Below are 23,006 nucleotides of genomic sequence, written 5' to 3'. Positions count from 1 at the left end.
CCCTACACCAACACATATCCCACCCTATCCCCGTAATCCCACGTATTTAATCCCCCTAACACTAAGGGTCAATTTATCATAGCCAATCAGCCTAACCCGCACATCTTTGGACTGTGGGAGGAAACCGGAGCACCCGGAGGAAACCCACGCAAACACAGGGAGAATGTGCAAACTCCACACAGACAGTCACCCGAGGCCGGATTCGAACCCAGGTCCCTGGCGCTGTGAGGCAACAGTGCTAACCACTATGCCACCGTGCTGTGTGGTTTGAGAAGCAGAAGGGCCAACTGTCAATTTTGCAAGACCATGTCATGCCCAAGTGTAATGATGATGCGCTCTGATGTTATTTATATCGCTGCATTGTGTTTTTATAAAGAGCTAAGAGAAGCTTTGCCTAAAACTTTTTCATGAAGATGATGATTTCTCTGTAAGCACCACATCCTGGTCACAAGTTGTAACCAAAATCTAGCAGCAAATTCTTTTCAAGTAATTCAAAGTCTAGAAATAACTTTTCTAACCAAAACATCAGCTCTGTTCTGGAGAACAAATATTCTACATCTCAACAGTTAGGGTAGTTGATGTATTATTTGCACTGTTTAAAACTTTTCATGTAAAGAATTAACAGTAACTCCTTTCTCTTTGTTTAATATACTGATGGGAAGAGCAACTCTAGTGCTACAGTATTATCTTTCCAATTGAGGTCTCAAACTCTAATCCCAGTTTGAAATTATATTCAAACTTGTCTGCCTGCATGAGGAAATTATAGCAGTTTATTTGATTTTCCACTAGATGGGGCACTGCAAAGTGGCACAGTGCTTTCTCTCAGAAACCGGTCCAGTGTCACTCTGGATGAGTGCACTTTCTGTCAGCTATTCACAGAGGCGCATTGGGAATAGCTAGCTACATCTGCACCCCATACAAGCCGCACTTTGAAACACCAGCAGAACTAACTATATATATTGATGTAAATAAGGAAATAATGGGAAGGGGATATTGTACAAAAAAAGTTTGATATAGTTTCATAGGAAACTTCAGCATATGTGCCACTTGAATTCAAGAATACAAATTTTATTTCTGGAAAAGCTTGCTTTATATATGACAGATGTTTTATTAACCACTGCATAATGCACTTACTTCCTTACTGTATGACTCAAGGCGTAAAAGGTACTCCGTGTTTGCCGAAACTTTGCCAGATTAAGGATATCCTGAATCATATTCTCAGATGGTGAAGCCATGAGCCCGACAGCATAGGTAACTGCATCTGCCACCAATGGAGGGGCTGTTTTTAGCATTTTCAAGATAGCTCCAAAACACTCTGGAGTACCGCACTGCAGAAGCGCTTGAAAAGTAATGGACCTTTTAAAATTTAAAAAAAAGTTTAAGTACAATTACTCAGGTGAGCATTATATACCAATAGTAACATGTGAGGCATGATCATACATTATTAAACTCTAAACCAAATAGCAACTCGCCCTTCTGATCTTCCCTGTTAGGCACTGGAAACTACCTGTGGTATAGAAATTCAGAGCTGTTAGCTTGGCAAGGCAATGCTAACTGAACATTGTTCCAGTACCTCATTGTTCAGTAGTACAAAAATAAAACACTTCAGATGCTGGAAATCTGAAATAAAAACAGAAAATGCTGGAGATACTCAGCAGGTCAGGCAGCATCTGTGAAGAGAGAAACAGAGTTAACATTTCAGGTCGATGACCTTTCGTCAGAACTGGAAAAAAGCAGGAAATGGAACAGATTTTTAAGCAAGTGTAGGAGCTGGGAAAGGGGGGAGGGGATGTAAGAACAAAAGGGAAGGTCTGTGATAGGATAGAAGGCAGGAGAGGTTAACCTTCTTTTTTCCAGTTCTGACGAAAGGTCATCGACCTGAAACGTTAACTCTGTTTCTCTCTTCACAGATGCTGCCTGACCTGCTGAGTATCTCCAGCATTTTCTGTTTTTACCTCATTATTCAGGTTGGGTATAACTTCCCCGGACACCCTCAGCATTTGCATGCGCTATTGCATCTCCTTTCGGGACATGTAGCTGTTACTTGGCCTGTATATATGGCCCTGATTGTTTTATGAAGCCTTCACTCCTTCTTCTCATAGAACATTCCAGAACAGCACATATTGGCCCAGATTTTGCTGTAATAATAACGGTGAAGTTATCAACGCTCACCATTATTATCGGAAACATTGGACAGCAACTTCTGGCATCCGCACATGTGTAGTTAAATGCAGAAATCCAGAATTAGCTGTCAGAGATACCCCACTCCTTCACAGGGTGCGCTGTTGCAGTCCTTGCCAATAGACTCAGCACTGAAATGACTGCAACAGTGTAACCTCACTGTACTTGCCCACTAGTTCCCCACTAAAGACAGCTGAAAAAGTTAGGGCTGGTGTGTGGTGTGTCATTCCCTCAGAAGAAAACTACAGTTGGAGATTTTTTTTTACTTTTTCTGTCTGTCTCTTTTATCTCTCTCCCCTTTAATCCCATCTGTATTTCCCAATCTTTATTTTACTTTCTGTACATCATTTAAATCTCATTTATATTTCCTACTTTATACTTCCTGGTTTGGACTCTACGTGGCTCAGTGAGAATTCTTCAATTTGATTGGTTGAAGCGTCTCACTGTTTTTTATCCTGCTCACAGATATCACAGATCACCAGTAGAGGGCGCCACGCTGAAACAGATGCCCGACGACAGGAAATCTGCACTCTAAAGCCCATTAAATCTTTGTGGGCAGCTATTAGCAAGGTGAAAGGTGAGCACTCCTCAAAATCCCGGTCCCACAAAAATACAGTAAAACTTACCTTTGGGCACCTCTTCGGCTGCACCGACAGCTGGTACTGAGCGGAGCGTGCATGGTGCACACTGCACCCAGTACTGTCCTGTGTACAGGATAGGACCCTGATTTGCTTGTTAAACGGGCTTACCACCTGACTCAGGTGGGCAATCTGGTAACCCAACAGTAGGCCGGGGAAGATTGGGGCGGCCACAGCGATAGCCGGAGCAGGGCAGTAAGTAACACACCACCATATTTGTGATGCTCGTGTCTGGTTTCTGCCACGTGGGAGACCTCAAAATCTCCCCTAATAACGGCAACTCAGATTGGAAGCAATGGGACCAGTGGATTATATTGAATGGAAAACAGCATCTGTCAGCATTAAGAATTATTAATAATCCCTTTATGGCATTATTATTATAAACGTGCTTTAAATTATAAATGGAAAGTTGGTACTAATAAATTGTTTTCTTACAGGGCAGAAATCTTGCTAACATCACCAACTAGCTCTGCTAGCACGCACTGTTTAATGTCCCTTTTAGCATGATTCACCATGAATGGGGGCTGTGGAACATACACCAAATTATCTTGATTACCTGGGTCTTTCCATTTTGACGAAATTAGGCAAAGCAGCTCCAAGTGTATCTTCCTCCATCCTCCTCAATTCGACTACAAACTTTTGGAACAAATTAGCTCTTTGTTGGTTCTGACCATCCTCAGATAGTCTGGCCAGGTTCCGTAGCGCTGACAGTGCAGAATCTGCACTCTTGGCTCTATTATCAGTGTGCTCCAAAGTCAATTCTTTCCTGATTGTTGATTCATCTATAAAAGATCATTTAAAAAGAGCTCTTAGTATCCATGCTGAAATAAATCTATTATCAATAATAATGCTGCTGTTCAAAATAATTAACAGTTTACATCCTTGTTATCCATCTATAATGGGCATTATAGGGGGATTTTAACTGGAAATGGGTTTTGGGAGGTGGGAAGCAGGGCAAGCGTCAAACCGGCTCAACGTCATCAGTTTGAGGCCCAGGCTATTTTAACACCTCATCAGCGAGCTGCACACCCAAAATAGGTCAAATAAGGCAGCTGGCCAGCTTTGGGCAGGTCAGAATTGTGAACTGCAGGACATAGAGTCCAGCCACCAACACGGGGTGGTGGGAGGAAAGGAAGGAGGAGGGTGCCTTGGGCTGTTTTGTGAGTGAGATGGGGGGGGAACCTGGGGCAGCAGAGGTCTAGACTTTCCTTGTGGGTCCGAAGGAGTACTCCTGCACCTCCTGGACACACTAAGGAAGGTTTCTGACCTCCCTTAGAGGGCCTCCTCTTCCCCGCCAGGTTTTACTGGTGATGGGGTAAAGCAGGCGACGTTAAGCAGCCACCCATTACACATCCCGCTCGGTTTTCCTTTCCAGTGAAGTCATGGAATAGAAAATCGGGCAGGATGCATTATGGGTGGATGATTCGCTATCGCCCATTTCACACCATTGGCAAAAATTAAAATGACCCCCAGCCAAAATTCCAAGTGCTAATAGCACGTAATTTTCATGCACATTCACAATTCCAAGTGCAAATTACACTGGTTGGGGTTGATTTTCACTTTTAAATGGACAACCAGCAGAGCACGCTGACCACCCAAGCTATTTTGAGTTTGGGCCTCGTTTATATCTCACCGGTGAGTTGCACACTCCACACGGGCATCCTGCTGCAGCTCACCGGCTCCGGACCGACCAATATCACCTAGTTCAGATACCACGCTGGCCCGCAGGTAGGTTTGGGGTAGGGGGGCAAGGAAGTGAATATGGAGGGGGGGCAAGCCCAAGCCAGTACTCATAGTATTTTTGTGGGACCAGGAGAAGCACTCCCTGCCTGGAGAAGCCAGCCTTTAAGGACTGCTGGTTAGGCCTCTCAATGCCAGCACATATGGGCAGAATATGCATGGCACTGCTCCACTGATGTGTCCCTAGAGATTACAATTGAAGTCCTAACTACAACATAGGTCCCTGATTTGCATAATCAAGAGGCCTACCATCTGAAACAGGCGGGTGCTCAGAAGGTCCCTTTAAAAATGGTGATAGCTGGTGTGTTGACATTATTGGGGCAACTGACCCCATTTTGAGACCATTACCACCACATTAACACTGATTTGGCCAGGTGAAAATTCCTCTAAGTCCGCCTGAGGTCTTGTCTCCCACAGGTTTCACTGGTGCGTTGGGGACTCGCCGTTCGGCACACACTTGGGCTGAAAATGGCATAGCGCCCTTCCACGTCCCTTTTTGAAAATGGTAATGAAGCTCCCACCTGTTTCCAGTGAAAATTGCCCCCCATCCATTCTTACCACAAATGGTATAATACTCTGATATATTAAAAATCCTACTTTCACATTTATATCCTGGAATGCATATTGGGATATGGAGTGCTTATTCCCCATGATTCTCCATTCATTAAAATTATGGATGTACACATCTAAATTCCCAATGGATGAGGTACTCAATTGGAAGTGCAAACTCATAAGTTACCTCTACCGTTCCTTTCAATACCTAAAAACTTAAGTTTTTGTAAATACCAAATGTGCTAATGTGACAATCATACAGTATTTTATGGACTTTAAAAGAAAAGTAAAGTGAAAAGCTAGAGACGGAATCTTTTTTCATTATCACTAGATAAGATTTCAAGGAGTAAAACCAAGAAAAAAGAATATTGTAAACAAAATTATTATGCATTTCCATAAAACAGTCATGGTTTAAGATCAGTATCTTACCACCAGCAAAGTATCTGCTATTTGATGCACTGACTCGATCTAGTTTAAGTGTCTGCTTTACATGTGATACAGCTCCATATTGATCTCTAACAAGAAAAACAAATCGTAATCACTTTTACATCTAGCACTTTATAATAGATAGTTCTATTGATAAAAGGCAGTTTTAGGTTTCCATTGAGACAAAATATGTAAGGTATCTTCGATGCAAAATCACTTAACAGGTAAGGTACTCGGACAAGAGGTGGGAGACCACCTCCTACTTTTGACTTTAATCCCTGCTGTATAACTGCAATGTGGTTTGCAACCAAGTCTAAAAAAGTTCCTCTGTTGTCCAGTAGACTTACTGAGGTCTTTTTAACTGCAAACTTTTTATGTTTTTTTGATATGACTAGATAGGCAGGTGGCTCTCTGGTAACATTAAAATGTAACTGGCACTCTGATACTGGTATGTGAAACTTCATTGCCCCTAAACAGAGAGCAATGGAAAAGTGCCAGTATGACTTGTTTCCATGACCCATTGTTGTACTTTTGAAGCAATAACTAATAAAACTTGCTCTTATTTTCAGGAATTCAAAAAAGCTAATTTGTGGATTTTCTTGTGACCACTTCCATTGGGAGGGAGGTGAACAGAATGAGCCCGCCACCTACCTGAGGGGAGTAATCTGAGGCCTCACAAATATTCATGGTTGGGGCTTTGTTGGTGAACTGCTCAGAGATTTGGAGCCCACCGCGCAGCCCAACCTGTGCAGATAAGTTAAAGAGGGAGGAGACAATCTCGAGGGGGGCAGCGGAGGGTCAGGCATTGTGGAGGTTGATCTTTGTGGGCCCATGAGAGCATTAATCCACAGTAAGAATTTCAGAATCTGCGGCCTCGATTTTAAAGGGGGGTGGGGGAATATGGTGTGCGTGAGCCCCGATGTGGGCGGCGCACCCGGGGAGTCTGGGCCACATTTCCTTATATTTTCTCCGACTCTCCTCCGAGACGGACCGACCAACTACCTGGCCGGCGGGCAGGAGCAGGAATTTGGGCAACAGCAGGCCATAGTTGGGGACCTGCGGTACAGTCCCTAGCAGTCAGGTAAGTGGTGCGGAGGGCTCTGGACATGAGCGGTTGGAAGCCCGAGGCAAGGGAGGCCCAAGGAACTCCTGCTCCTCCAGGCCCACAATGATACCTAAAATACATTTTTAAAACTTATTTGCCTGGGCCTCTCCTGGCCCACAATCTGGCAGCCAACATGTTTGGCCTGACGGGGAAGCCATCACTAATCCACTGCTCAGGCCTCCAACTAAAGTAGCAGATCGGGTCCCCATGACATCATCAGGCCCCGATCTGCATATTTAAACAAGACCCCGCTGGTTTGGGGCAGGTATCCTGCTTGCCCTGCTCAAAAGAGCAGGTTAACATCAGGACACAGCGGAAAAGCAACAGATTCAGAGGAGTAAGTCATTGCCCTCATGTTAAATGCCCTCCCTCCCCGCCCCCCCCCCACCCCCGCCTAGTTAAAATTGGGGCCTGCATTACAATTCATGATCTACCCAAAAATAATTTTATCATTGATCACTGTTAGAATACTTTTTTCCAATATTAGCACATTTGTCATAGTGTTGTTTACAGGTAGATAAATGGCGACGATACAGCAAACATGAGAGTGGAACTCAAGTTATTTGGGGAGCCAGCAGAGACTGCGAGGCCCATGAGTGAATGTGAGGTTACAAATGTGGTGGTAGTGATGTTGACAGGTAAGGAAGGCAGAGAAGCTGCGAGGCAAAGAGCTGGTAGTTCACCAGTGCAAGTAAGTTGGGACCTGCCTCTTTGTTGCTCTATTTTTGCCATACTTGCGGTGGAAATTGAAATGGGAATTGTCATGGCAGCTGAAAGCCTTTTCCTGATATCTAATGAAGTTTTTCACAGTGGAAACATTAAACCAATTGGAATGTTCAGAAATTAGCCTTCACTATGACCCTACAGGCACAAAAAAAGTTTATGATATAGATTTAAGTGGAGGATACATGCAGGGAGCAATGATTTACAAGAAATATGCTAGTAAAAGTTACAATAGCCAAAACACAAATGGTTTATTTTTCTTAAATCGCCATACTGAATGCGTATTCTACATAATAAATACATTTTAAACATTTTTTTTTAAAAGGACTTTAAAAGAATATTTACTTTGTTCTTTAATAGTTACCAGTATGAGAGGTACTGAGAGGTTGTATAGTGACACGCAGAACAACATCACACAAGACAGCCCAAAATTGACCAAAAGAACAAAGCTAGAAAATAATTTAAACTCTCTAAAACATGGGTTATTAACATAAATCTATTAAAATACATAAAATGTCAGGAGCAGATATTCTTGTAATTTTTTGCTGTACTGTCCTGAAAGATATTTTAAAAATCTATTGCCAGGAAGATGTAGATCTCTGAACCAGAGCTATTAATTCATATTTTAGTGAAACAACTTACTTATGAGAACGAGGCAGCAAAATATGTTTTTCATTACAGATGGCTTCTGTTACATGCTTCTTTGCATCAAGAGAATAGCTGCAAGATTGACTGCTACCCAGCAAGGATGCCATGGGTATGTGCTGTATATATAAAGAAAAAGCATTTAGGAAGGAATTATATTATATAATCAAACTTAAAACTCCTTAAGTTGCAAAGAAATTACTGTTTTAACAATATTCATACTTCAGTAGGCATTCTTGTTTTCTTACCATTCCTGTAACCAGTGCCAAAGGGCTTCTGTAGTCTGTGATGGGTGTGAATCTATTGCAGGCAGTAAGATCTCTTTCGATTGTAATATGAGTAGCTCCATTTCCTCCTCTGTTGTTCACTGTGACCTCACTCGTGCAGTTACCATACACAGTAGCCTGAGTCACAAAAGGGAAGAAAAATTGACATTTTTAATAAAGAAGTATTTGTTTTTAATTTCTTCAAAAGAAAAATTTAATGCTAATGCAAACCTCTCTTGAAATTAACATGTCAAATAATAATGAAGCCAGCAGTGTTACAATAATGCCCTACGCCTCACATTATAGTAGTAATTCCACGCTCTTCGTGGGAATGTCATGCTCAAAAGGAAAGCGAGTCAGAGATACAGCGACACCTGCAGCACTGTATCCCTGATTCTCAATCCAATGCTCCTTGCATGGGGGCTCCCCCTGGGGGTGTGGAATTACCTTCTATGTTCATTAAGTTTTGAACACGATAGGAACAATTTTACAGATTTTATCGATTTTACAGCCTTGTCCACCACAGATGTGGTGCGCACGACCTTCCATCTCTTAAAATTAGTGCTACAAAATCATTGGGAGCACCTGTGATTTCCCCATAGGTGCAGTCTATGGACGAGGCTGCCCTTCCTAAATTTGGTCCTTATAAGATGTGGAGGAAATTATTTTACCATTGTTACAAGAAAAATATGACTACTCCTTGATTTATTGTGCCTGCGGCTACAGTTATAACCTCAGCAGGAAAAGTTTCACAATGACTGAATATTTTATTTCCCCAGTGTTATTAACAGCAAACTACTTTCTACTAGAAGTAATTTTTAAGTAGTGTACATGCACAGCCCAATACATTTAAACACTCTTGGAGAAATCAGCGTATTCATGCGGCACAATGAATGAGTGAGCGAGTGATTGATCAAATTACTTCTGAGTCTGGAATATTCAGAATTCAACACTAGATCCAACTTCCAGTTCATCTGCATTACTTCATTTCTGACTATCTGTTTCTCTTCTTCACTTCTGTCTATTCCTCCTCCATCACTGTAATGATCAATAACATGTCATTCTATAGTGGACACTAGGTGGAGCCATAGAGCTGTGTAGAGCTGTATATAAGACTACACTACCCAGCTGTATGTATATTAAGACTACATTACCCATGAGGCACTAGGCTACCCACAAGGCAGTAGTCAAGATGGAAGCCTCTACAGATACTGTACCTAGTCCACATGTGCTCAATAAAGTAACTAGCAAAAGCTAGCTGTGTTCATAATAAGAATGTCTATTTATTAATGAACATAAGATGGTACCAGGATGGTGAAGATCTGCTAAAAATTGTGAAAAGCGACATGGAGAATTTGAAGCCACCAGAGCGTTTGAAACTCACAGGAAACATCGACTACAATTGGCAGACTCTTAAACAACAATTCGAACTCTACATTGCAGCCATCGGATTCGGTACAAAGCCAGACGCAAGGAAGATAGCGTTGCTGCTTACGGTTGCAGGCCCACAGGCGATAGAGGTATTTAATACATTTGTATTTAATCCAGAGGAGAACAGAGAAAAATTAAAAGATGTGCTAAAAAAATTTGATGCACATTGCTCTCCCAAAAAGAATGAGACCTATGAAAGATACATCTTCTGTTCTCGGACACAGCAGCAAAATGAGACTTTTGATAGCTTTATAACTGATCTGAAACTGAAAGCACAGACATGTAATTTCTCTGAGCTCAAAGCATCCATGATTCGTGACCAGGTTGTGTTTGGTATTCATGATAAAAAAGTCAGGGAACGTCTGTTGAGAGAAACCGAACTAAATTTGGAAAATGCGGTGAAAACATGCCAAGCCAGCGAGCTAGCTCGAAATCACGCGAAGACTTTCAGTGAAATCAATAATGATGCGATTGTAATGAGTGATAATGCTGCTGTCGGTGCTGTGTCCTATAAGGGGAAGAAACATGGGCAGAACAGAAATGAAAAGCAATCGGAGGATGAAATTTTTAATTGTAAACGCTGTGGTTACAAAAACCAGTTAAGACAATGCCCAGCATTTGGAAAAATGTGCACAAAGTGTAATGGAAAGAATCACTTTGCCAAACAATGCTTTTCAAAAGTACAAACTAAGAAAGGGCAACGAGTTAATGTAATTGAGGACACTGATTTAAGTGAGACATTTTTTGTAGGAATGGTGTCATGTGACAATATCAAAAAGGATACAGAAAATGTGCAGCCCTCAGAAATGGACAATGCTGAACATAAAGTTAATGCAGTAAAAGAGGACAAATGGACGATCCCACTGCAGTTAAATGGAGCATTAGTTACCTTGAAACCAGACACTGGGGCAAAAGCAAACTTAATCAGTATGAGTGACATTAACAATATGAAAGAAAAGCCCAAAATACAGAAAAAGTCAGTACTACTGAAGGACTATAATGGACAGAAAATAGATAGCTTAGGTGTATGCAGACTTAAAGTGACAGTCAAAGACAAAGTGCATCATCTCATGTTTTCTGTTGTGGCTGAAGGGCTTGATTCTCTACTAGGTGACAAAGCTTGTGAAGACTTAGAACTGGTCAAGAGAGTCTACCGTATAAACTGTGCCATAAGCAGACCAGATGACTCAGGTGATGAAGCAGAGAGCCCATCAAGGATGAAAAGGCCAAAGGGTATCCATGTCTTCAAAAAGCCTAGTTTCTCCAAGAAGAAAGAAAAAGACTTTAAGGTCAAAGAGAAGCCAAAGGAAGAAAAACACAAAGAGGAAAAACACAAGGAGGAAAAGTCCAAAGATATAACCACAGCAGATGTTGTTAAGCAGTGGAAAGAGAAAAAGAAAAAGAAGAAGCCTGCACCAGAGCAGAAAGCAGTTCTGGTGGATACTCCTTCTTCCCTCAGGCCAATCTTTGGTGTTCCATTAGCCGAGGCTGCTGAGAGGACTATGCTGTATGATGGGATCCAGCTGCCAGCAGTTTTTCGAGAGTGCATTGACTACATTGAGAGTTATGGCATGAAGAGTGAAGGAAACACTGAAACCCACTCCAAGCAAAGATCGCAAGGAGACCTCGATCTATACAAGAGCAGATCAATGACAATACCGCAACTGCATCTTGTCATTCACCGCCAGAACAATCTCATGAAGACACATCAGACTTACCCATGTTGAGAAGATCCACATGTGAAGTAAAAAAGCCTGATAGACTTAATCTTTGAGTACAATGTAAAGCTTTGAAAATGTGTTGACTGTTTTGAAAATGTTTATGTTTATAGAGCACTAACAAAAGTGTTACTGATATTATCTTTATTGTTTTCTTGAAAGTTGATTGATATTGATTTTGTTAAACCTCAAAGAAAGGGGGATGTAATGATCAATAACATGTCATTCTATAGTGGACACTAGGTGGAGCCGTAGAGCTGTGTAGAGCTGTATATAAGACTACACTACCCAGCTGTATGTATATTAAGACTACATTACCCATGAGGCACTAGGCTACCCACAAGGCAGTAGTCAAGATGGAAGCCTCTACAGATACTGTACCTAGTCCACATGTGCTCAATAAAGTAACTAGCAAAAGCTAGCTGTGTTCATAATAAGAATGTCTATTTATTAATGAACATAAGAATCACTTGCACCTGTCTCCTCCACTTCTGCTTCGCTCTTTGCTATTTCTTCTCTCTTCTTTTCCTTATTCTATTTCCTTTTCTTGGCAATATGTTTTACCTCTCTCACCTGTTTCTGTGCAACCTTGCATAAGGAAAGATAGCAGCAGCAGGACTTAGGTGGGGATGCAGGCAACAGTATTGGCAATTGTTACATCTAGTCCTTGCTGGGAAAGGACGCTGGTGATGCTGGATTATCTAGGGGTGGATGACTGAGAATCTCTTAATTGGTGGCTTCCTGTAAATGAATAGTCTGCTAGGGGAAAATGGTGCTGGCATGCTCACACTCTGCATCTCAGTGTGAACCTTTTAAAGGGCTGTTTTGTGTTAATCCAATACACCAAAGGGGGTGGCCAAGCCCTGAAAGTAGTACTCTCTCCTGCTCTCAGCATAAAATCACCTATGATTTAACTAGGTGCTCCAAATGGAAAGCGTTGGACTATGAAAACCCAGTCTCAGGAATCTACAGCAGGTCATGACTTCACGGAAACAGCAGCATTTCTGGGAGCATGAGCTGGGTATCAGCCTGGTGTGCTCCCAGTGAAAGAGTTAGTAGTGCTGTTTGTTTTTTATTCCCCACCAGTAGATCATTGATTTTAGCAGCTGTTTTTTCGATATGGCCACCTCTGTGGCTCAGAATGGGAGGGATAGTTTGTGAGGCAAACCAAAATTATTTCAAATAAGAGTTATTGACTGGTTGGATTAAATTTGAATGTGGACCAGTTTCAGCCCCAGACTGAACACCTCAGCTGCAGAGGCAGCTAATGATGCTACTTGATATTATATAATATTGCAGCATTGGACCAAGTAATTTTACTTTAGTAACTTGCTGTAGAATGGACTTTTAAAAGCTAAGCATCCATTTGGAATTTTTAAAATAAATCCACTAGAACAGTGATCAATGAATTAAAAAAATTCTTACTATGTCAACTGTCTGTACATCTTCATTAGACTCCACTGGCACCAGAAGAGCAGAAATGATACCTCGCTTGATGTTGAGAATGTTGGTTGGCTCATTTTCATTTGGGTATAGATTGACACCCATATGTCCATATGTTGTGGTGAATTTCAACTCATATCTACGGAGAAAGACATTTCATAGAATCTTAAAAATTATAGCATAGAAGTAGGCCATTTAACCCATCATACTTATGCCAGTGCAAGCTCTTCAACTGGGGCTGTCTACTCCAATCTCACTTCCTTGCCCTTTTCCATATCACGAGATTATTTCAGATGAGGAAGGCCATTTGTCCCATCTTAGTTCATCCATCCAGAAAGATCCTAAAGTGCCCCCATTTCAGCATCCAATTGTTTCTTAAATTATTTCAGGATTGTCAAATGCCTTTTGGGAAGTCCAGGTACCACGGCCTAAAAAGTGGACCTCATTGTGCCTCTTTTATGGCGTAAAATGGGTGTAATGAGGGCCCATTTTGGGGACCAACGTCCCATGACTAAAGGACGCCTCAAAGATATCCAATCCGATATTGGGTCGGGCCATTATTCGGGCATTTCTGGTGGCCGCGGACAATATGCGTTGGGTCCCTACATATATAAATGAGAGGCTAACGGAAGTTTTAGAGCCCCTCTTTGAAACTGGACATCGCAGAGCTGAGGAGCAGCCAGACATGCTGCACTCCAGATGCATCAGCGGCTGCTGCAGCCTAAGCAGTAGCTGGCACCAAACATTACATTTCTAAACACTGAAAAAATGCTTTTAAAAATGTTCCTATAGAGCCAGGAAGTGCAGGAGTGCCCTCCCAACTCCAGATTATCACAATCACCACCCCAGTAGCTGCTCCACCCTCCCTGGGACTTACCTTCAGGCTGCTGTAAGTCAGGCATGTGGCCTGGAATTGATTTCTATACAAACTGCCTTTGGCGGTGTGGCAGTCACCAGCAGCTCGCCCAGATAATGTTAATGAGGCCCGAGGACCAATTTCAGGCCAGCCTCAGCCCTGCCCCGGTCTGGACACCACGCTGTCTGCACACCACTGGTTATGTACCCGAAAACGGGCCAAAACCAATTCCTGGGCCAATGTGTCCTATTAATACATTCCGATTAATACAATCATATTGTAAGCCAAGTGACAGCCACAAGTTATAAGGAGTGGTGGATAAAGGAAGCCCACCAGCAGCATACAGTGAAGTGACATTAACTAATTTAATTTAAATGTGTTAAAGCCTCCGGTAAAATAGAAGACAGAGCAAAGTCTTATGAATGCATTAAATATTCAGCTGCCTGTATCACTAACAGTCATTTCTAACAGCATATATTTTTATAGACTATAAAGCATGTTGTGTTGCTGAGTTCCCCTGCTCGTCTGCCATAACTTCAGGAGAAGTGCTGCGGACCCCCCTCCCCCGGTTTACACCATTTTACTGGGGTTTCCCGGGACTCTTCTGCTAAAATTATAGCAGCTGACGGGAGAACCACCACCGAAATTCATCCATTCAGACTCAGAGATGCCAATGTTCCTCACCTGGACATAGCTTGCTGGAACTCTTCGGTGTTCTTGGAAAGCCCAAAGTTGGGTTTGCCATCAGCACTGATGCTGTACACTTCCTTCAGGGTGCATGTACTTATCCGCATGGTGTAGGCACAGTACTGAGGAACCTCAAGTTCCACCTGTGGAAAGAAGCCAGGTTAAGCTAATAGTTTCAGATCCCTTTCCAATTTCAGTTCATGGTCCTAATCTGTTAGGAACGACAGGCTCATATGTCTGGCTGATACGTTAAAAAGATGCTGCTAGCTTTTTGTTTTAAGAAATATTTTAAAATGTTATTTTATTATTGTTTAACCATGTGCAGTCAGGGAGCTAGGACATGTTACATAGAAACATAGAAGATAGGAGCAGGAGTAGGCCATTCGGCCCCTCGAGCCTGCTCCGCCATTCAATGAGATCATGGCTGATCATCCAAATTCAGTACCCTGTCCCTGCTTTCTCCCCATATCCCTTGATCCCTTTAGACTTAAGAAATATATCCAACTCCTTCTTGATTATATTTAATGAATTGGCCTCCACTGCCTTCTGTGGTAGAGAATTCCACAGGTTCACCACTCTCTGGGTGAAAAAATTCCTCCTCATCTCTGTCCTAAATGGCTTACCCCTTATCCTTAGACTGTGACCCCTGGTTCTGGACTCCCCGACCATCGGGAACATCCTTCCTGCATCTAGTCTGTCCAGTCCTGTCAGAATTTTCTAAGTTTCAATGAGATCCCCTCTCATTCTTCTAAACTCCAGCGAGTATAAGCCCAATCGACACAATCTCTCCTCATATGTCATTCCTGCCATCCCAGGTATCAGCCTGGTGAATCTTCACTGCACTCCCTCCATGGCAAGAACATCCTTCCTCAGATAAGTTGACCAAAACTGCACACAATACTCAAGATGTGGTCTCACCAAGGCCCTGTACAACTGCAGCAAGACATCCTTGTTCTTGTACTCGAACCCTCTCGCTACGAAGGCCAACATACCATCTGCCTTCTTAACCGCCTGCTGCACCTGCATGCTTACCTTCAGTGACTGGTGCACAAGGACACCCAGGTCTCGTTGCACTTCCCCTTCTCCCAATCTATTGCCATTCAGATAATAATCTGCCTTTCTGTTTTTGACACCAAAGTGGATAACCTCACATTTATCCACGTTATATTGCATCTGTCATGCTTCTGCCCAATCACCCAACCTGTCCAAATCATACTGGAGTTTCTTGGCATCCTCCTCACAGCACACACACCCACCCAGCTTTGTGTCGTCTGCAAACTTGGAGATATTGGCCTAGAAATTCAGTCGCGTTTGCGCCCACTTATTGGCTAAAGAGTGGTTTGCGCCGGAAGTTTTTTAGTGCCTGAAATTCAGTTGGCCCCTAAAATCGGCGTTAGCCGGTAGCGCTGCGCCGGCATCGATGACGTCATCGGTGTGCGCAGCGCCCCGGTTCCAACGCGATTCCGTGCCGACGGCCAAATTCAGTTGCGACCGCCTCGCCCGTAGCGGCCGCAAACAGCGTTTGAAAAACGGGGCCTTGCAGCTCCGAGAGGCCGGCGCATAAAGGTGGAGGGGCGGCCGGCCGCTTTCCCGGCAGCCGCCTGGCCGCACCTCCCTCCCCGGACTCCTGCACCACCCCCCCGCGGCATTGGTGTCTGACTCCCGCGAGCCCGGCACTTCTCCGTGGTGCCGGGCTCATTTGCCGGGGGAATCCAGCGGCGATCTCACGGCTGCAGGCAGCTCCTCCTTAAGAGAAGGAGGAGGCCTGCAGTACACCAGCCTGCCGCACTGCATCGGGTGCCGCAGCGGCAGCTGGACGCCTGAAATTGACTTTCATCGCCCCAAGCGAGGCGGCCAAACCCTGCAATTGCGCCCGCCTCCGTCTTGGGGCGCCGCAACTGAATTTCAGGCGGGCGCTACGGGAATCCGAGCGAGCGCTAAATTTCGGGCGCTAAAGACCTGGTGCGGCGATAGCGAATTTCTAGGCCATTACATCTAGTTCCCTCATCTAGATCATTAATATATATTGTGAATAGCTGGGGTCCAAGGACCGATCCCTGCGGTACCCCACTAGTCACTGCCTGCCACTCGGCAAAAGACCCGTTTAATCCAACTCTTTGCTTTCTGTCTGCCAACCACTTCTCTATCCAAGTCAATATCTTGCCGCCAATCCCATGTGCCTTAACTTTACATGCTAATCTCTTATGCGGGACCTTATCGAAAGCCTTTTGAAAGTCCAGATACACCACATCCACTGGTTCTCCCTTATCTATTTTACCAGTTACATCCTCAAAAAATTCCAGTAGATTAGTCAAGCACGATTTACCTTTTGTAAATCCATGTTGACTTTGTCCAATCCTGTCACTGTTTTCCAAGTGCTCTGCTATTACATCTTTTATAATGGACTCTAGCATTTTCCCCACTACCGATGTCAGGCTTACCGGTCTGTAATTCCCCGTTTTCTCTCTACCACCTTTTTTGAATAGTGGGGTAACATTAGCTACCCTCCAATCCATGGGTACTGTTCCAGATTCTATCGAATGTTGGAAGATGATCAGCAATGCATCTACTATTTCTAGGGCCACTTCCTTAAGTACCCTAGGATGTAGATTATCAGGCCCTGGGGATTTATCGGCCTTCAATCCCGTCAATTTCCCTAACACCATTTCCCTACAAATACTGATTTATTTCAGTTCCTCCCTCTCATTAGTCCCTATGTTCCCCGACATCTCTGGGAGGTAATTTGTGTCCTCCTTTGTGAAGACAGAACCAAAATATGTATTTAATTGGTCTGCCATTTCTTTGTCCCCCATTATAAATTCCCCTGATTCTGACTGTAAGGGACCTACGCTTGACTTCACCAATCTTTTTCTCTTCACATGTCTATAAAAGCTTTTACAGTCAGTTTTTATGTTCCCTGCAAGCTTACTCTCATATTCTATTTTCCCCTTCTTAATTAATCCCTTTGTCCTCCTTTGTTGAATCCTAAACTGCTCCCAATCCTCAGGTCTACTGCTTTTTCTGGCCAATTTATATGTCCTCTCCTTGGATCTTATGCTATCCCTAATTTTCCTTGTTAGCCACGGTTGAGTCACCTTTTTTGTTTTATTTTTATGCCAAACTGGGATGAACAAATTCTGTAGTTCATTCATGCGGTCTTTGAATGTTTGCCATTGCCTATCCATCATCAACCCTTTGAGTGACATTCCCCAATCAATCCTACCCAACTCGTGCCTCATACCATCGTAGTTTCCTTTATTTAAATTCAGGACCCTAGTCTCTGAGTCAACTACTTCACTCTCCATCTTAATGAAGAATTCTATCATATGTTAGGCTGCATGCTGCTTTTAATTAGCATATAAGTAAACACATAAGAAAGATATCAAATTGTCTTCAGGATTTAAACAATTTTTTTACATTTTACTGGGAGTTTCTACACACTGTCACTGACAGAATAAACAATTAGCCCGCCACCCTGGAAGAAATGGCTAAAGTATAAATGTACATGCTTTGTTAGCTAATTTGTTTGGAAATATCTTTAGAAGAATAACTACATCCGGGCAAAACAGCAAGAGCACATTATATACATATTAAATAAACAAAGTATTATTTATAACACCATATTTACAGACTTTATTCACTTACTGGATTATAATCAGAAACCTGTAAAACAGGTTCTTTTTATTTCATTTCTCAAATAAATGGTTATTTCAACTGAAGCATGTCATCGTGCTAGATATATCTGAGTAAGTGAAACATGTTGGAAGGCACTCAAAGTTACATTATAGATACATCTACTGTGTGCGTTGCTAAAAATGGGCTCTGGAGATCTTTACGAGTAATTTGGAATGATGTAAAGATCCTCGGGGGGTCTTCAGCCGTCTCTTTGTGAGCTCCGGGTTTAAATGTTGCATTTCCGCATATAGGAAAACATCGACTGCAACTTTCAACTTACTCGGCAAACTATCTGGACACCGGAGCGTGAGTTTGCAGTCCCGGCCATTCCATTGGAGGTCTCAGCGACATAGTTGTAAAAGTACTTCTTTAGATTTTTGAAGCGAGTGGTCTGTTCTACATTTGGGAAAAATAAGTATAAGTTATCATTTCTAGGCCAGATAAACCAACCCCCAGATTTATATCCTAATGCTGATCATCAGATCCAGATGTTTTATTTGGTAAATAGCAATGTCTTGTCAGGACTATCGAAGCAGTTTTAAAGCCCGTAGCGGCTGCATCATTACCACCCCCCAACAGGTGGCGCTGTTCCCCCAGCGCAGCGCAGAACGCTGTCTTTCTGTAACTAAAAACCCCACCAAACTTCCGCAAACTATCTCATCGTCTACTTTGATATGGTGTTTTGACAGAATTTTTAAATTCATATACATCGTCATAGGCGCAACCACCAGGAGGTGGGGGCGTGGGCATGTCTTCCCATGCTTTTTTTGGAATAGGTAATATGCTCCTATTCCCCGACTCCAAATTCCAGAATTGCCTCCCGTGTCTCCGCGTGGTTGCGCCTCAGAATAACAATTTTAATAGTTTAATCAGTTTGGTACAAATCATGGGATTTCAACCGTTTGTGTTAGTTGATGCCAAGTAATCAAGGTGTGATTTGATTTCCTCTGGTTTGCAAAAGGTGGACTCAAAATACTTAATAACTGAGATCAGATAAATGTCAATAGTGATATAGTTAATACAATGCGACTTACTTAAACAGTGTGTGCTTTTTCTGTCTTCAGGTCTGTCTTCTGAAAAGTGAAGATACATTTATATATATTTTAACATGTACAACTAAACTTAATAGTGCACCTTTCTTTTCAAAAGTCACTCCTACTATCCTTAATGCAAACATTTCAATAATTATCCTTTGAATGCTTTGTTTCTTCATTAATGAAATAGTGTTAGCCAAACAACATAGACACAATATTACGTTGTTTTGTTTCGTACTGATGCAAAAACAGCTAAAATATTTATAAAGTCAAGGGGGAAAAACTTCAGGTGACCTCATTTGAAATATATTTCAAGCAATTTGTTGAAGGTAAAAAGGGCGAGTAAGATTAAATATTTATAATTTGTCTTAGTGTTTAATATAAAATATTTTAATTTAAAATATTTATCTCTGCATTGAAACTAAAAGTATTTATAAAAGTGATTTCTGTTTAATTAATTGAAATGAATTATAACGAATTCTTCTCGAAAGATAATCGTATTATATATAAATTACTGCCTTTTCTCAGAAAGATATCAATTGTAGGCTACAATGTAAATGAAATATAAATTAATAATTGTAAACATGTTACAGTACACAGTATGTAAAACATGGTACCGAATATACATAATTTTACATCGATTTAATGGGTCATGAGTTACTATGAAAAACATTAACGAACACTTACGTGCTAAAGCAGAACTGCTGAACAGCAGCAGAAAACAGAGCTTCGTGGTGAAGCCCATGTTGAGCTATTGGCGCTCCTTGCTGCGCTCTTCCGCTGTAGTGACTAAATTGTGTCCTGGCGCAGTGCTTATATAGTCACTGCCGCTGAGCCAATCTGTTTATGAAGTTCACTGCAGTTGCAAAAGTTATCAGTAAGTCCAAAGGTTAAACTTGGGTTCTTAGGCATTCGGGACAAAGGCAACTGAGCTCTTTACATAATATATATTTTTTATAATCCTAATGTGGAAATAGCTTTTCTGTGTAAGTGTATTTAAAATAGAACCTTCCTGTTTACGGGAGGGGGAAAAAAGTAATGAGAACCAGTCAGTGTTTGATTCTAAACTGGTAATAATGATTTAAAAAATCAAGCCACACAAGCTGAACTAGTATTACGGAGACGGGTTACGATGACATCATTAAATTCAGAACGAAACTCGAGCAGTTCATCAAGATAATTTTAAGCACAGACGTGATAGTGTCTGCGAACACACTTTGCCTCTAATATATACAGGTGGAGTTTGCGGAGGGGTGGGGGAGGAGTTACTTGTTTTTTGGCAAGTTTTTTTCCTGGCAGCAGACCCTGATCTGAGATAATTTGACAATGTTATTTTGTATCCTGTGATTTTACACAATGACACCACGATTTAAATATAACTGGACGATATTAGGATATATATAATTATTACATTATTTCACTAGTAGAACTTCCATAGCATTGTTCATGAGTAGTTTATGGTATGGAGCATAGTACCCTGTATATGTTAGCTGTACTGAGCTGATGTCCACATCCTCCTCCAACGCCTCTCCACCATCGTCCAGCTGGATGGTATTGCCCTCGCCTGGTTCCATTCATATTGATCCAGTTGCAACCAGTTGCAATGGCTTCTCTTCCTGCACCCACACCATTACCTCTGGAGAGCCCCAAGTATCTATTCATAGCCCCCTCCTATTTCTCATCTACATGCTGACCCTCAGCAACATCATCTGAAAATACGTCAGGTTCCACATGTGTGTTGACGACACCCAGCTCTACCTCACCACCAGCTCTCTCGACCCCTCCACTGCCTTAGATTTGTCAGACTGCTTGTCCGACATCCAGTACTGGATGAGCAGAAATTTCCTCCAAATAAATATTGGGAAGAATAAGGCCATTGGCCAGGATTTTCCTGACCTCAGTGGGTCCGGTGCGGGCGATGTTGGTGGTAGGTCGCAGCCCCGCTGCTGGCTCCATCCCGCTCTGGAAAATGAATTTACCTCAATGGGGCTTGTTAAGCCCGCCCAGCGCGCTTCCCGGCCAATTAGAGGAAGTGGGTCTGGTGAAGTCATTCATGACGCGTCATCAACCCGTTTCCTTAAAGGGACCATGGCCAACTTTCTTTTGACGTTCGGGCTATCAGAGTTCTACAGCATTGAGGTGCCTCAAACATTGACAATCACTGCACAGAGGTGCAGGGCTGCACCCAGGCTCTCCCATGACTCCCTCCATATGCTTATGGAGGGAGTCACAGCACACAGGGAGGTTCTCTTCCCTTCCCATGGGTGGAAGAGACCTCCCCAGGAGATCAACACAGCCTGGTTGCACATTGCACAGGAGGTCACCAGCAGGGATGTCGTCAGGAGGACCAGGGTTCAGTGGCGCAAACCTTTCAATGATCTCATTAGATCACGAAACATTAGTACAAAGCCACACTCACCTTCATCCTCCTGTGCCTCTCATCACATCCCCATCACTCTGCCTTCCCTACCCTACTCCTGCACATCCTTACACCAACTTACCTTGCACCTCCACCCATCCCTTTCTCTCTATCTACACTATCACATCCCCATCTCACTAGCCACCCCCCACACTCACCCTAATCCTAGTGCAAGAGAGCCCCAGGTGGGCAGAGGAAACACTTCAAGGACACCCTCAAAGCCTCCTTGAAAAAGTGTAACATCCCCACCGACACCTGGGAATCCCTGGCCCAAGACTGCACAAAGTGGAAGAGAAGCATCCGGGAAGGCGCCGAACACCTCGAGTCGCTTCGCTGGGAGCAAGCGGAAGCCAAGCACAGGCAGGGCAAGGAGCGCACATCAACCCAAGCACCCCACCCACCCGCCCCTTCAACCACCGTCTGCCCCACCTGTGACAGAGACTGTAGGTCCCGCATTGGACTCATCAGTCACCTGAGAACTCATTTTTAATGTGAAAGCAAGTCATCCTCGGTTCCGAGGGACTGCCTAAGAAGAGTGCAATCATAACAACTAACAACAGACAAGGGTAGCCACTTGGGTGTTTTATCTATTGTTGATGTAAAGTTTCTGTTAACGTGCTGTCAAACATTGAAAGCTTTATTTTCAACACTTTCTGTTCTTGGATAGATTTGTGTGTACCTTTGGAGGGGGTTAGTGAGTTGCAGTGAATGGTGAGACATAACGGTACCCCCGCAATGGTGATGAGTCTGAAAGGAATGGCTTGGATATTGTAGGGATGCTTTATAGTGTTGGTGTTGGTGTGGGGTGGTGCCAACCTGGCACATCATGTGGCAGCCATATGGATGTACAATGTCAAGTGAAGTAAATCTGGCCATGATGAAGCCATCTCTGGCCTTCCAGGCAGCAATGTGCTTGATTGCTGATGCACTCTGTCCTGTGCATCATCAGGTGATTCCGGAGAAGGTTGTTGTTGGTGCTGCTGGTGTTGGGGCTCATCGTGGTCAGATTCTGAGGACCAAGGTGAGACAGTATAAAGAGCACCCATTGACGTAATAAAACTCACTACGCACTTGGTTTGAGTATAAAGCAAGGCTTTAATCAACTTGTTTCAGAGCATGGAGCTCTAGTTGTACTTCACTAGTTCCTTGTCTTACAAAATGTCCCTGGCAAGCTGGGCCCACGCCCGAGTATTTATACTCTTGGACGGCGCCACCAGCTGGCCGTCCAGCGTTATTTCATGAGTAGTTTCTTGATGAATGATGAGATTTATAACATTATTCCTGCCTAAAAGATTTGGAAGTCTGACGACTTCCTCTTAACGGATTAGGCGGACCACGAATAGCCGCAGTCTTTTAGATTTTTGTTTATGGCTAGAAGAACATAAGAACATAAGAAATAGGAGCAGGAGTAGGCCAATCGGCCCCTCGAGCCTGCTCCACCATTCAATAAGATCATGGCTGATCTGA

The 23,006-nt window shown here is 43.0% G+C and overlaps 1 protein-coding gene across 1 annotated transcript in view; it reads right to left on the bottom strand.

Annotated features, from left to right (window-relative positions):
• The window catches only part of apoba (apolipoprotein Ba), a 65,284-nt gene extending 45,404 nt beyond the window's left edge, over window positions 1-19,880 (bottom strand). Inside the window, exons 1-10 of the mRNA XM_085996829.1 lie at window positions 19,808-19,880; window positions 19,121-19,159; window positions 18,367-18,482; window positions 14,409-14,554; window positions 12,851-13,007; window positions 8,259-8,414; window positions 8,008-8,129; window positions 5,541-5,626; window positions 3,376-3,601; window positions 1,135-1,356 (exon numbers count right to left, since the gene is read on the bottom strand). Coding sequence (XP_085852955.1) covers window positions 1,135-1,356; window positions 3,376-3,601; window positions 5,541-5,626; window positions 8,008-8,129; window positions 8,259-8,414; window positions 12,851-13,007; window positions 14,409-14,554; window positions 18,367-18,482; window positions 19,121-19,159; window positions 19,808-19,865 — 1,328 coding nt within the window. The 5' untranslated portion in view covers window positions 19,866-19,880. The remainder of the gene's footprint in view (window positions 1-1,134; window positions 1,357-3,375; window positions 3,602-5,540; window positions 5,627-8,007; window positions 8,130-8,258; window positions 8,415-12,850; window positions 13,008-14,408; window positions 14,555-18,366; window positions 18,483-19,120; window positions 19,160-19,807) is intronic.
• Between the last annotated feature and the right edge of the window lie 3,126 nt (window positions 19,881-23,006).

Source organism: Somniosus microcephalus, chromosome 9 (genome assembly GCF_052327205.1).
Source record: "Somniosus microcephalus isolate GS21.2 chromosome 9, FLI_Smic_1.0, whole genome shotgun sequence".
Taxonomy (NCBI): Eukaryota; Metazoa; Chordata; class Chondrichthyes; order Squaliformes; family Somniosidae; genus Somniosus; species Somniosus microcephalus.
This window is presented reverse-complemented; position numbering and strand designations above follow the sequence as displayed.